The sequence below is a fragment of the Sinocyclocheilus anshuiensis genome, unplaced genomic scaffold (genome assembly GCF_001515605.1).
Source record: "Sinocyclocheilus anshuiensis isolate Anshui unplaced genomic scaffold, SAMN03320099.WGS_v1.1 scaffold119, whole genome shotgun sequence".
NCBI lineage: Eukaryota > Metazoa > Chordata > Actinopteri > Cypriniformes > Cyprinidae > Sinocyclocheilus > Sinocyclocheilus anshuiensis.
This window is the reverse complement of record NW_015549581.1, coordinates 1280546-1295011: the sequence shown is the minus strand read 5'-3', so window position 1 is coordinate 1295011 and position 14466 is coordinate 1280546. Positions and strand designations below refer to the sequence as shown.

The window sequence follows — 14466 nt, the reverse complement described above, 5'->3', positions numbered from 1 at the left end:
AGTCACTTATGAGGTTCCTTGGTAGGCAGCTGCCTATGTAAGCAGTAGGCAATTAGCCTTTCTTTATATCAACAGATTTATAACCATCCATTTTTGCCTCCTCTTTAGGGGTCTATATGGCTGCGTCTGAAATATTGCCAGAATTAGTAGCCTAAGGCATGGGCACTTATTGCCTAATCTTAGTATTGATAAAATAATTTTATGAGTACTGTGACTTCAGACATATTACATTTTTCACAAAGGCTACTTATATTATAGCTACTAGTAGTGAAATATGTGATTCTGAATGAATCCTATGGCTTTGTGAGGAATAGCATACTATCATACTAGCCTACTCTTTTTCTCTAGTAAGTATAGCCTACTGTACACAGTAATTTTAGAATACATGAATGACCTTTTACATTAGCCAAAATACCTTAACTATTTAATCCTACACTGTAAAAAATTACCGTGAATTTAACGGTAAGTTAAAACTGTAAAACCTAAAATGTTGCTACCGTATTTTTTACGGTAAAATTCCGGCAACCACAGCTGCTGGTTTTTTACCGTAAATTTTATGGAATTTTTTTTACAGTGTAGTGTGACAAATAAACCAAATATAATATCAGTTTTAATACAATTATAATTCATGTAAAATATTGCAATACTGCAATGTTTATCGCTGCACATACTAATTTGAAAAGAAAATAGTAGGCTACTAGTCAGTGAATACTGTGCAGTATTCAGTAAACAAGCTTGTATTCTTTTTCAAAGATTGTCTGTTTAGACTTTAATTTCCTTGAAAACAATCTTTTCACTCAGGTCCTGTAGCTCTTGCAGCAGCCACGTTCTTTCTTATTATGAACTGACACACATCGTGTTGACAGAGCAAGCAAAAGAAAGAAGTCCCATATTTAGTAGTGCGCATAACTATAGAACCGCGTTAATTAGCTGGTCCGGAGTGTAATGGTCAAAATAAAGCAACGCTATTTTTATATTCCTCCATTTTTTATATTCCTCAATATAATCAGTTAATCAGAGGTGATTGAATTATAGCCCTCTCTCTGTGGTTGTCCTGTTTCAAATGGTGGAAGCACTGGAAGGAAATGTTTATGTCAGGGCTGTCCAAACTCGGTCCTGCAGAGTTTAGCTCCAACTTGCCTCAACACACCTGACTGGAAGTTTCTAGTATGCCTAGTAAGAGCTTGATTAGCTGGTTCAGGTGTGTTTAATTAGGGTTGGAGCTAAACTCTGCAGGACACCGGCCCTCCAGGACCGAGTTTGGACAGCCCTGGTTTATGTACACACTATTATATGATGGCTGACAACGCACTTCCTGTTTGAGATAGCAAAGTGTGCTTTGACCCGTGTTGAGGTGTGTTGACATTTAAGGTGTCATAAACATTAATAGTACACAAGTACACATTTGGGTGTACGTGAATAATTAAGTAGTTAGCTAATAAATCTCTACATGAGGTTGAAGTAAACGCAAAAATTGTAAACGGTAATACTGTCCCCTGGTGGCATATGCGACCATCATGCATTATGCAATATGCATGTCACTCTTTTATTTGTCATTTAAGCTACATGCAATGCATAGACAGTGAAATATACTTTTCCACTTGTCATCTACAGGTTAGCCGTGCGACTATATATAGGCACAATTAAATGTATGTTAAATATATAAATGCAGTTATATAAATGTTAAATGTATATGGAAGATGTCATTAGTCAGTGCAGCATTTCACTGCATTTACTGAATTACTAGGGCATCACTGCAATGCGAGGAACTTTGCAGTAGTGCTGTCTAGTAGCCTACATGTTAGACATAGGCTAATATACTTTTCATCCAATGTGGCTTAGCGCAGCATAGTGTGTTTTGAGAGATGTGGTGCAGTTTCTGAGAAACATTAACAGTTCAAATCTCACCATCACAGAGAAAGAGCGACAAAGTGTAGGTGGGTTGGAGAGAGAGAGCGAGATAGAAGTGTGTAGAAGCTAAAAAATATATGATGCAGAGGAGGGCATCTTTTTTACAGTTTTAGCGAATTAGTGAAACAAATTAGGGCATGACAAGGCAGTCTTTCTAGAGAGTTTCACTGTGTAGTCTTTTATAATTTTACATACTTAAAATTCATTTGTCACAGGACATGGTGAAAATTAAATGGAGATTAAGTTGTAGAACACTGCCATCAAATTGTAGTTTATGCTATCAATGAGTGCTGCTGTCATTAAAGCAAAAGTAGCTGCAACAACTTTTTACCATTTTTTTTTATTGCTGATGGCCTAGTATAAGTACAACATATCGACATTTTTTTTAATTCGAAAAAATGCAAAGTAGAAGCATTACCAAAATTTATAAAAATGCTAACCTCAAACAAATATTTAGACGCCTGCTTATTTCTTTACCATGCATCTACTGACATCTCCTGGTTAAAGTAAGAATCACGTCAACCAGTCATTTTTAAATCTAAAATATGCCGGTTCTTTCCGTTTTCCAGATACTAATGATATTTATGGTGGCATATAATAAATATAAAAGTCTAAAATACTTTTAACATCAAATGTGAATGTACAGTTGGAAAGAAAAATAGAAATACGTAATAAAGGGCGGAGTTTCGTGGTCTCTGACCAATAACAAACTGCAACTCCACTAGTCTTCCTTATACATCATTTGACTCCTCCTACTAGTGACAGCGCGAGAGTTTTGATCAGACTGTTTTTGTCTTATTGATAGTTTATGAACTCAGAATTTTGGTGTCTGGATACAAATCATCGTAAAATGCAAGCTCTAAGGTATGAACAGATATGTATATGTTATATTTCAGATGTTTTATAGATGTTGACAGTAAAATGTTGCTCAATAACCTGTTACAATTGTACCGAGGAAGTAAAGCAAAGGGATTTTCATTCATATGATGAAAATATTTCAGATGGTTTGAATCGAAGACTGGGCAAAAACGAAGGATTATATTTGAACACTTTTCCACTGAGCACGTGAAACTAGTTGTCATATCAAACCAACGCCCATAGGAACCACGTTGAGTAATATGACAACAATAATTGCATTAACGTTACATTTATTTTTTTCCTTTCCTCCTCAGAAATATGTTTCGCTCGTGGTCATCTGATGCCAGACTTGACGGTAAAACTGTTATAATTACTGGAGCCAATGCTGGAATTGGTAAAGAGACAGCCATAAACCTGGCAAAGAGAGGTGGGCATTTCTATACAGTTTAATATGAATATAATGTCTGATGGAAAAATGTCATCTTCCTGCCTTTCTGCTGTCTTGTCTTTAGGAGCACGTATTATTATGGCATGCAGAGATACTGGGAAAGCTGATGCAGCCCTGAAGGAAGTAAAGGATGCTTCAGGAAACCAGGATGTTGTTACCAGCAGGCTTGACCTGGCAGATTCCAAATCAATCAGAGAATTTGCCGAGAACATCAATAAAGGTGAGATCACCAGGATATGGTATAAATTCCTTTACAAATGTCTTCCTTGTATAGGGCTACAATGATGTATCTGGGTTGTCTTTCAGAGGAAAAACAAGTCAACATCTTAATCAATAACGCTGGTGTGATGGTTTGTCCTTATGAAAAGACAGCAGATGGTTTTGAAATGCAAATAGGAGTGAACCACATGGGTAAGCGTACGTAATTTGTCCAAATCGGACACCATTTTTAACCCTAAAAGAAATTACGGGAGACATCAGCAGTGCTCTTCTTCCTGTAGGTCACTTCCTGTTGACATATCTGTTATTGGATTTGATTAAAAGATCAACGCCTGCGAGGATCATTAATGTCTCATCCATGGCACACCAATGGGGGACCATCAACCTAGAGGACATCAACAGTGAGAAGAACTATGATAAACAGAAAGCCTACAGTCAGAGCAAGCTGGCAAATATTCTGTTCACTCGCTCGCTGGCCAAAAGACTAGAAGGTGTGTCTTTTTAATTGTGATATTTACGTTAATAAATATGAATATGATCTGCTCAAGCAGTTTTTATTATTTTGATATATTTCATTATTTAATTTTTTAATTAATTTTAAGATGATTCATGTTAATCTAAAATTAATCTAATTATTAATTTAAAAGTGATTTTTATTTTATATTTAATATTGAATTTAATTTCTGTGTTAGTGTCAGAATTTTAGTTTTTACTCTTCTTTTAACATATACTGTAATACATGTTTACAACTTTTGATTTCTGTCAAAAGCTTCAGTTGAATACATTTTTGATGGTCAATAAAATGTCTAAACCAGAGTTGCCCAAAATTTTTACCATGACGGACCAAAAATCTTAACTGAGGGCCGTGGGCTGAAAGTAAATATTGTGTTATAATAACTATATTATATTAAAATTTACATTAATAATGAAATTGACTTTTAAACAAAAAGATAAAAAATATATGCTTCAATTGCTATTTATTATCATTATTATTATTATTATTATTATTTTCCCCTCTTTTGTGATTTGTCATATGATTTAGGCATCTCTGGTCCAAACCAATTTGATAGAACTAAAAATAGTATATCATAAAACATAAAAGTCTTTATATTAATTTTTGTGGCATTTTTGCCCCTAGCGCTGGATAATTTCTGAACTTGTCCTTGGGTATTCTATTCTAATAAAATACCTGATGCTAAAATAATCCTAATAATCCTTCTCATCTGCTCTTTGTGTGGCGTTAGTCTCAGGTACTGGAGTCACAGCGTATGCTCTTCATCCTGGAGTGGTTCAGACAGAACTGTGGAGGCACTTGAATAAACCTCAACAAGCCGTCATGTGGTTAGCAAAGCCCTTCACCAAAACATCTGTGCAGGGAGCTCAGACCACCATCTACTGCGCCGTGGCCCCTGAACTGGAGACAGAGAGCGGCAAATATTACAGGTCAGTGGATTTCATCTCAATCCCAGCACAACTATAGGTTATACCTGATTTACAGTAGAGCTTACAATATCACACCTACCCAGACTCTATCTACACAAAGTACACCATAAATATACACAGTTTTAATAGGTCATGTTCTGTTGTCTTTCTATTCAATATTATTATCATTCAGCATTCAGTTATTGCTGATAAACTTTTGTGTATGACGTCATGGTGTTTTATGAAACAATCTGCAACAGTTCAGGCATGTTTTAATGGTCTGTTAGACCATCTAATCTCATACTCACCTGTCTCCTGCTCTCCACGCAGTGACTGCGCACCTGCAAAATGCTCCCAGGCTGCCATGGATGATGAGGTGGCCCAGCGCCTCTGGGAACTCAGCTGTAAGATGCTCAGCATCACATGGGAGTGAAAACACATCTCTCTTCCTGATGAGTCCCAAGTTTTACTGCAGTCTGCCTGAGATTGGCCCATCTACTGTCAAAATCAGAAATACTAATAGTTCGTATTAAACACACTAGCATAAAAGATCACTAAATATAACCAAATGTGATATATTTTATACATGATGTGAGATTTAAATATTACATTTTGTAGATTTCGGTCTCAGGTTGTTTACGTGAGTTCATTTTTTCTATAATACAGGTACATATTTATGCACTAAAGGATATAAGAAGTAAATGCCAGATTCAGGCGCTTGAAAAAAAAAAGCACTGGGTATATGTGAATATTTTTGGATACATTTACAATTTTGTATCCTGGTTTTAATTTTGAGTTTTGTATGACCCAAGGAGAAGAGAATTAAAAATAAATACAAATTAAATAATATTTTACATATATTTGTTTATATTTGTCTTATATATATTATTGTGTTTATTATTTTATATACAGTATATATATATATATATATATATATATATATATTTGGATATTGTACTTTTATGTAGTGTTTGTTTGTCCAAAGGAAAAGATAAAGAATTGGGGAAAAATCATAATACAATATAATTCATTTTTTCATTCATAAATTATTATTATTATTTTAAAGATTCTTCAATTTATTCCAAAATATATTTAAAATATAAGGAAAATAGGATGGACTTCATTGGAAACATGAGGGTACATGTAGAATAAATAAATAGTCAAGTACAAGTCAAAAACAGTATGATACAATAAAGACACACACACACACACACACACACACACACACACACGAAACAGTTGAAGTCAAAGATGCCAGCACTGCAACCCAGCTCTGCTCTCTCTCAGACTCAGTTGCCATGACAATCTCTCATCTCTGCTCTCACCCTGACCCGATCACCATGACAACAACTCATTGCCCAATATAGTGTGATGCAGGAGAACATACAAAAAAAGGTCAGTAGCCCCATCTAGTGGACAACAAAAACTGACGAGGCCTGTCAATTCTTATGTCTAAAAAGAAGAAAAAAACTAAAGCAGTTGTTAAATTCAAAAATACTAAAGAAATGACTTCAACCAAACAGATGTCTTTGGATATGTTCCAAGTAGGCTACTCTTTAACACTGTAAAATACAAGAGCAGTATCAGTTGTGCGGTAATAATTTGAGGCCCTCAATTATCTCCTCATGACAAATCACAAGCGCTATGAGAGTCGAAGCCATTTTTGTTGGGGTAATTAAGCACTGAGGTAACTGAAAGGCATGAATGGAGCCTTGTGTTCAGTAATGATGAACTTGCATGTCATTCTCTCCTCACATCTTCTGTCCTGATGGAGCAAAATGAGCAGAAACCGCGACGTAAGTCCTAAATCAATTGGTCTATATTTCTAAAATATAGTTTATTATATTCAGAAATGTTAGTCTGTTATTCATTCCAATTAGAACCACTTGTTTTTACAGCCTGATGAACCATTTACTTTTCTAGATGTTTAGAAAACCATATATGATGATTTAAAGACTCCAGAAAGCAATACACTTATCTGAAGAATATATAATGTGACTTCAAAAAAGTTTTTAATATCCAAAGAACCATAAAGCCATCTCAGCCCTGTACACCAAACTTTTTTGATTAAGAGGACTGTTTTCTGAATCTAATGAACTGCAACAAATCATTAAAGAATCTTTATTTATAATTGCTGGGAACTCTTTTCAAATATACATTATTTGTGTGGGTTGTAAACAAATCTGCATTAATTCAATAAACCAGCAAGAAATTAGGCTTTTTATTAAAAACAGATCAGATCATGTGACTGATTATTAAAAGTTGTAGAAACACTATAACAATAACTTGGAACAAATATAATTTTATTAATGCTAAATTATCACATATTAATAATATATAAATATTAATATATTTATAATTGAAATATAGAATGGTTAGAAATGGTATTTTTTTTGTGTGTGTGTGTGTGTGTGTGTGTGTATATATATATGTACATATTTATATATAATAAGATTTTAATAAAATAATATAACTGCTAAATAATGTATTTTATTATGCATAATTTAATCATTCATGCATCAGGTTTAATTGATGCATACTTCAAACATTTTAGACAATATACATAAATATAAAATATGTGTACATATATATATAATAATATTTTAATAAAATAATATAAGTGCTAAATAATTTATTTTACTATGCATAATTTAATCATTCATGTATCAGGTTTAATTGAAGCATACTTCAAACATTTTGGGTAATATACATAAATATGTAATATATAAGTGTATATATTTATATTTAATTAACATTGCATTTTTACATTACATTGCCCTTAAGGTACACTACCATTCAAAAGTTTGGGGTCAGTAATATATATATATATTAGTGCTGTCAAACGATTAATCGCGATTAAACGCATACAAAAAAAGTTTTTGTTTGCATAATATGTGTGTGTGTGTGTTTTGTGTATATTTATTATGTATGTATAAATACACACACATACAGTATATGTTTTGAAAATATTTACATGTATTTACATGTCTATATTTATATTCATATAATTTATATTATACATAAATATATTTAATATATAAACAACATATTTTTCTGAAATATATACATGCATGTGTATGTAAATATACACAGCACACATACATCTATTATGTAAACAAAAACTTTTATTTCGGATGCGATTAATCGTTTGACAGCACTAATTTATATATAACAATATTTTAATAAAATAATATAACTGTTAAATAATGTATTTTTAATGCATAATTTAATAATTCATGCATCAGGTTTAATTGAAGCATACTTTAAACATTTTGGGTAATATGGCTTTGGGGTTATTTTGTCAGTCTAAATATAATTTGCTGTATGTGCCCATGAGTGGTCGCTCTCAGCTTTTTTTTTTCACGCAAAAATGCGTCAGGATATTCACATACCCCCGCATGCATTATGAAGCTCTTTCTAAATCAAATTTTAACTAGTTTATATAGCTAATTTAAACTTTAAATGCTTCAGACACAATCCAGATACAGAGAAAGTTAGGTTTACGTTAGTCTAATTTATTTAGCACAGACTTTTCCCCACTAAACTTTTATCAATCTTTCCAAAATGCCGGTAAACATGGCTGGATGCACCACAGACTGCGTGGAGAAGCCGATCTCCATCTGCTTCCAGAAGTTCGGCCGCTTTGTGGGAACTTACCCGTGGTGGTTCTTCATCTCTCCTCTATTCATCTCTGCGGTGTTGGGAAGTGGGTTTTATTTCTTAGAAGATCGCGAGGCCAATGACACTGAGGATCAGTTCACACCTGTGAACGGTCCTGCCAAACTGGAGAGGCAGTTCGTGCAGCAGAACTTTCCGCAGAACGACTCCGTGTTCTCCAACCAGAGACTCTACACGGATGGAGTTTACGCGTCCTTCATAGCGGTGTCAAGATCCTCCAACATCCTCACAGACGCTGCCTTTCAGGAGATAGTAACTTTAGACAGAAAGGTCAAGGAGCTGAATGTGTCCATGGATCACGAGGTGCTCACTTTTGAGGGACTTTGCGCAAGACGATACAAGAAATGCATACCCAATAAGATATTGGACATTTACAAATATTATGGTAATATGTTAGAAACGACCGAGCTCACCTTTCCCTTCGTTCGTTTTGGATTCTCGTACATTTTCCTGGGCTATTCGGTTGGTGGAGTGAATATAAACTCTTCTGTTATTAAAAGTGCAAAAGCAGTGCGCCTGTTTTATTTCCTAAAGGAGGATAATCGCTCCAGAACAGATTTATGGCTGAATGAATTCCTAAAGGTTTTTCCCTCTAATTTATCACTAAACTTCATTAAGGTAGGTTATATTTTATTTATGTACTGCTTGAGGTCTTTATTGATGGCAATCGGGGCTAGTTGTCACAAGGGCTGTAGGCCTACTGTATAAGTAGCTTTAACGTTTTGAGTGAAAAGTTGCACAAATGCTTGTTTTTGATTCCAATGTTTTTATGTCGTTTTCAAATACATGGTTTTAATTGGTCTTAAATTATGATCCCATGCCATATATCATTTTGCAATAGCTCTTGGTTTTACAAGTGACCTTAGTATGTACTAGGCTATTGATATGGCTCTTAAAATATATATTTATTTAATATACTTAAAGGTTGTAATTTTATCTTTTTTCCCAATAAATTGTTGGCTGAAAGAACTATTTAATACATTTTAAATCATGTTTTTATTGTGTTTTATTGTGTTAGTTAGCTGTATTTTTTGTTATTTTTTAAGCTAATCAAAATAACCCAACTGCAGTTTGATTGAGATTACTTGGAATGAGTGATTGAGATTAATTGGAATTCACAATGAAAAAAACATGATTTTTGAAAATTGTTAAAAACGGAGTTATCTGTTTTTTTGCAAATGAACTCTTCATACATACATACACACACACACATATATATATTACCCCTTATGGTATGACAAGATGCTCCCACTATTGATCAATATTTCCTAAAATGAACTGTAATTTCTTTTCTTTCTTTTTTTTCCGGAAAATATTGGTGGAAATGTTTATGTTTAATTTATTCATCCTTTTCATATTCATTCGTTTAATTAAAATAAGAAATGTTTTTGTAACTATTCTTTTGAGCTAAATCTAAAATGATGTTGTCAATATTATAATTTGCCTCCTCAGGTGACCCATTCCACATCTTTGTCAAGGCAGGTGGAATTTGAGGCAAACACAAAGGATGTGATTCCTCTCTTCTCCATCACATATGTCATTGCCATTGCATTCTCCATTCTCTCTTGTTTGAGGTATGTTAACTTGAATATTTAGGCTATTTTCTGTTTCCCAGACAGAATATTGTGCAATGTCTAGCACATGATTTTACCAGGGCTCCTGTGTAGATGTTTTTACATGTTCTCAGACCCCACATGTGATAATTAGGGGCCAAGCACCGAAGGTGCAGTGGCACCTATTAAACTGATAAGCCATTTAATCATATTACTAGTGGTTGTATTTATGATTTTTCAGCCATTTCAATTACAATCATCCTAAAATTGCTTTTATTACTCATTGTTGCATTTGGTTTGATGCTCCATGCCATGCTTAGCTCCTCAATTTGCCTCTGGAGTGCTTGGCCCCGTGATTGCTGCTTGCAGCTATATTTTACATTTTAATTGTTTTAAAATTTGAAAATGTTCTGAGTAGTGATGGGATCTCTGAATCTCGTTCAGCAAAATGAACAAATCTTAAATCAAATTTGTCAAACCTGTACACATACGCAATATTTAATCATATTACAAGTTTGGAAATCATTTTAATACACCTAAAGATATATTACGCATAGTGATTAGTTCACCTTTTCAAGTCCGTACTGCATCTTCTCCTAGTTTTTCATCATTCATTTTTCATTTTAAAGCCTGTGTATAGGAAACAGAAATGATTCGTTCAACCCACATATCCCAACTGCATTCAAAACAAATGAACGAATCTTGTTTTAAAATGATTCCAAACAAGATTTGTTCAAAACGAATGAATTAAGTTCATGTTAAAGTCTATTGACAACATCTGTGACAGTTGTTGGAACTGAGGGATAGTTGAATTTAATTGAGAGGAATCCTTAAAAAATCTAGTTTGTCTGTTTTTCCAGGTTTGACTGTGTCAGAAACAAAGCATGGGTTGCTACATTTGGGGTGTTCTCTTCTGGACTCGCTGTTCTGTCCTCTTTTGGGATGATGTTACACATTGGTGTCCCATTTGTCATGACAGTTGCTAATTCTCCATTCCTGATATTAGGTAAAACATAACTATAAAGCCAGTTGTATACAGTGTTAATGTATATTAGCAGATTAAACAGTGATTTTTTTTTAAATGTGTTTTAAATAGGGATCGGAGTGGACGACATGTTCATTCTCATTTCCTGTTGGCAGCAGACCAGTGTTCACGATCGAGTGGAGACTCGCCTGTCTAATACATACAAAGAGGCGGCAATTTCAATCACCATCACCATGCTCACAGACATGCTCGCTTTCTACATTGGCCTCATGACACCCTTCCGCTCCGTCCGCTCTTTCTGCTTGTACACCAGCACCTCCATCCTTTTCTGCTACATCTACAGCATCACATTTTTCGGAGCGTTCCTCGTTCTTAACGGACGGCGAGAAAACAGCAACAAGCACTGGTTGACATGCAAGGCAGTACCAGAGGAGTGTCCAGTGGGTCAGTCGAAGTGGTATGAACTATGTTGCGTTGGAGGCGCTTACGATTCCCATACTGGCACAGAGGAGGTACAACCAATGAATCACTTCTTTAAAAAATACTACGGCCCATTTCTGACGAAATCGTGGACGAAGGTCTTTGTGATTGTGTTGTATTGCATCTATTTGATTATCAGCATTTCTGGCTGCTTTCAAATTCAAGAAGGAATTGATCTCCGTAATTTAGCAGCTGACGATTCTTACGTGGTGAAATACTATGACAACGAGAAGGCGTATTTCTCAGAATATGGTCCAAATATCATGGTTGTCATTCGACGGGAATTTCCGTACTGGGATGAAAAGTACATGTCAGATCTTGAAACTTGCATTGTAGATTTCAAAAACTTATCTGTCATTGAAAAGGATATATTCACCTCCTGGATCAAATCATACAAGTACTACAGCAATCACACCAAACTCAATCTGAGCACTGAAGACGTCTTCAAAGATAACTTGGGAACATTTCTGCGATTTTATTCGGATTTTAAACAGGACGTCAATTTCACCAACAACTCCATCTACGCATCTCGCTTCTTCATACAGACCGTAAATATCTCTACTGCACTGGATGAGATGAATATGCTGAATAAATTAAGAGAGACAGCACAAAAGTGCCATGTTCCTTTACTAGTTTACCACCCCGCCTTCATCTACCATGACCAGTATGCGGTGATAGTCAGCAACACCCTTCTCCCTTCTCCTCATCCCAAACCCTCTGTGCTCCCTTTGGGTCACGTTTTCCATTGCATCTGTCATTGTGGGGGTCACTGGGTTCATGGCATTGTGGGATGTTAATTTAGACACCATCTCCATGATCATTCTTGTCATCTGCATTGGTTTTTCTGTAGACTTCTCTGCTCATATATCTTACGCCTTTGTCTCTAATAAGAAACCCAGTGCGAATGAAAAGGCGGTGGAAGCCCTGTTTAATTTAGGATACCCTATTTTGCAGGGGGCTGTTTCTACTATTCTTGGGGTGGTGGTGTTGTCTGCTTCAAAGAACTATATCTTTAGAACTTTCTTTAAAATTATGTTCTTGGTGATCTTCTTTGGTCTCTTCCATGGCTTAACTTTTATCCCAGTTTTTCTGACCTTCTTTGACATGTGTAGTGGCACACCAGCTAAGAACAAGTCAGGCCCAGAAGAGCAGGACATGAAGAACAGCCACACCAACAACATTCAATCAAAGGCAAAGGATGGTGAGCTGAAAGAGCGGGAAATTTATGACAATCACACTCTTCAACCAGCCAACCACCGAACATGTCAGTCTCAGCCCTGCTCTGCTATTTGGATGATAACCGGCAATAACCATCATGTTCAAGATAACCAAATGTGTATGGCAAGCACTATCCCAATGTTCAGAGTGGACAGTCAGACTTATGAGGTTCACATGTATACACCATCTGATGATGGCATGTTAAGAGTCAAATGTCCATCAAAACTTCCATGCTCGGAAGGCCAAAATTGTGTTTTAGGAAATAGCAACCACATTCAAGATTCAAGTGTGCCCACTCCTAACAGTTCTGATTTGTCCATTTTGTAAAATCCTTTACTTCTATTTCTTCCTAGAATATTCTGTTTGTATGTGTAACACCTTTTATATGTTTAAATTAAAATGACAGATGTAAATCTAAATCAACAGGAATGCAACATGACACTTTTTTACAAAAGATACATCTGGGCCAATGATTTTAGGACTTCTTATGGATTTCAGGATGTAGCCGCCCAACAGCTGTAGCATTAACTCACCATAGACTGTATTAATCTGTAAAGAAATCTTGTTAAAAATGTTTCATTTATGTGTTCATTTATGAAACACAAGAATAACAAATTTGTCTAAGTCGTTCATAAAACCATTCTTCAGTATATTACCAGATTCAATTCAATGCAACAATTTATCTAAGAATGGATTTAAGAACAATTTACACATAAAATCTTTACTGTGTTTCATGAATGAGCCCCAAAAAATATTTAAAGGGTTAGTTCACCCAAAAATGAATATTCTGTCATTAATTACTCACCCTCGTGTTGTTCGAAACCCGTAAGACCTCCCATAGACAGCAAGGTAACTACCACGTTCAAGGTCCAGAAAAGTACCAAGATGATCGACAAAGTCGGCCGTGTGACATCAGTGGTTGTAAAGTTACAAAGCTACGAGAATACTTTTTTGAGACAAAAATGTGGAATAAAGTTGTTATTTTTGTTTTCTTTGCGCAAAAAAGTATTCTCGTAGCTTTGTAACTTTACAGTTGAACCACTGATGTCACACGGACTACTTTGTCGATCATCTTGGTACTTTTCTGGACCTTGAACGTGGTAGTTACCTTGCTGTCTATGGGAGGATCAGAGAGCCCTCAGATTTCATCAAAAATATCTTAAATTGTGTTCCGAAGATGAACGTAGGTCTTACGGGTTTCTAACAACATGAGGGTGAGTAATTAATGACAGAACTAACCCTTTAAATGTCTTTTTTTTTCTTGATATGTGAATATTTTTTATTTAGTTACAGTATATATAGAAAGTACAAATATGTATCTTTCTTAATTTTTGTGAAATAATAAACTAACTGAATGCACATATGTTTGCAATGTTTTCTTATGGACTGTTGAATGTGTAAAAGCCTATTAAAGACATAACTACATATACAGATTGTAACTATTTTTTATTGGCTGATATAAACTGCTACAAAATTATTCTTGCCTTTTATTTTTTTCACTGTCTTTTAAAAGACACACATTCCCTTTGCTACTGTAGTGCACGTGCTGTTGTGTTTTCCTTGAGAAAAGAGGATTGTCTGATTAAGGATTAGCAGAACAGTGAATATTTTCACTCTTTACAATAGTTTTGTTTAATATTTTTCATTTTTATGAATGGTACAGTATTAGAGTTTTTGGAAGAATATAATTTTCT

General features: G+C 34.9%; 2 protein-coding genes across 3 annotated transcripts; both read left to right on the top strand.

Annotated features, from left to right (window-relative positions):
- Positions 1 to 2666: 2666 nt before the first annotated feature.
- On the top strand, positions 2667 to 5687 carry rdh12l (retinol dehydrogenase 12, like). 2 transcript variants are annotated; one of them, XM_016445982.1, is made up of 7 exons: positions 2667 to 2775; positions 3084 to 3196; positions 3282 to 3437; positions 3524 to 3628; positions 3718 to 3927; positions 4687 to 4879; positions 5189 to 5687. In XM_016445982.1, exons 1-7 carry the CDS (start codon positions 2720 to 2722, stop codon positions 5289 to 5291), a joined length of 936 nt encoding a protein of 311 aa, XP_016301468.1. In that variant the 5' UTR covers positions 2667 to 2719; the 3' UTR covers positions 5292 to 5687. The 2 variants fall into 2 exon arrangements, with proteins under 2 accessions (XP_016301468.1, XP_016301467.1); XM_016445981.1 differs by having other exon boundaries at positions 4681 to 4879.
- Positions 5688 to 6626: 939 nt separating this feature from the next.
- Positions 6627 to 13099, top strand: LOC107657756 (patched domain-containing protein 3). The gene is given in 7 exon segments (XM_074186896.1): positions 6627 to 6658; positions 6782 to 6783; positions 8454 to 9154; positions 9989 to 10110; positions 10950 to 11095; positions 11186 to 12245; positions 12247 to 13099. Coding segments are annotated over 7 exon segments (2916 nt in total).
- Positions 13100 to 14466: the final 1367 nt, after the last annotated feature.

Bases quoted from the DNA above. Each gene is read 5' to 3' on its own strand.
- rdh12l (XM_016445981.1), top strand. From the start codon at position 2,720: ATGAACTCAGAATTTTGGTGTCTGGATACAAATCATCGTAAAATGCAA. The intron at 2,776-3,083 runs GTATGAACAGAT...TTTCCTCCTCAG, and splicing joins CGTAAAATGCAAGCTCTAAG to AAATATGTTTCGCTCGTGGT. The intron at 3,197-3,281 runs GTGGGCATTTCT...TCTTGTCTTTAG, and splicing joins CATAAACCTGGCAAAGAGAG to GAGCACGTATTATTATGGCA.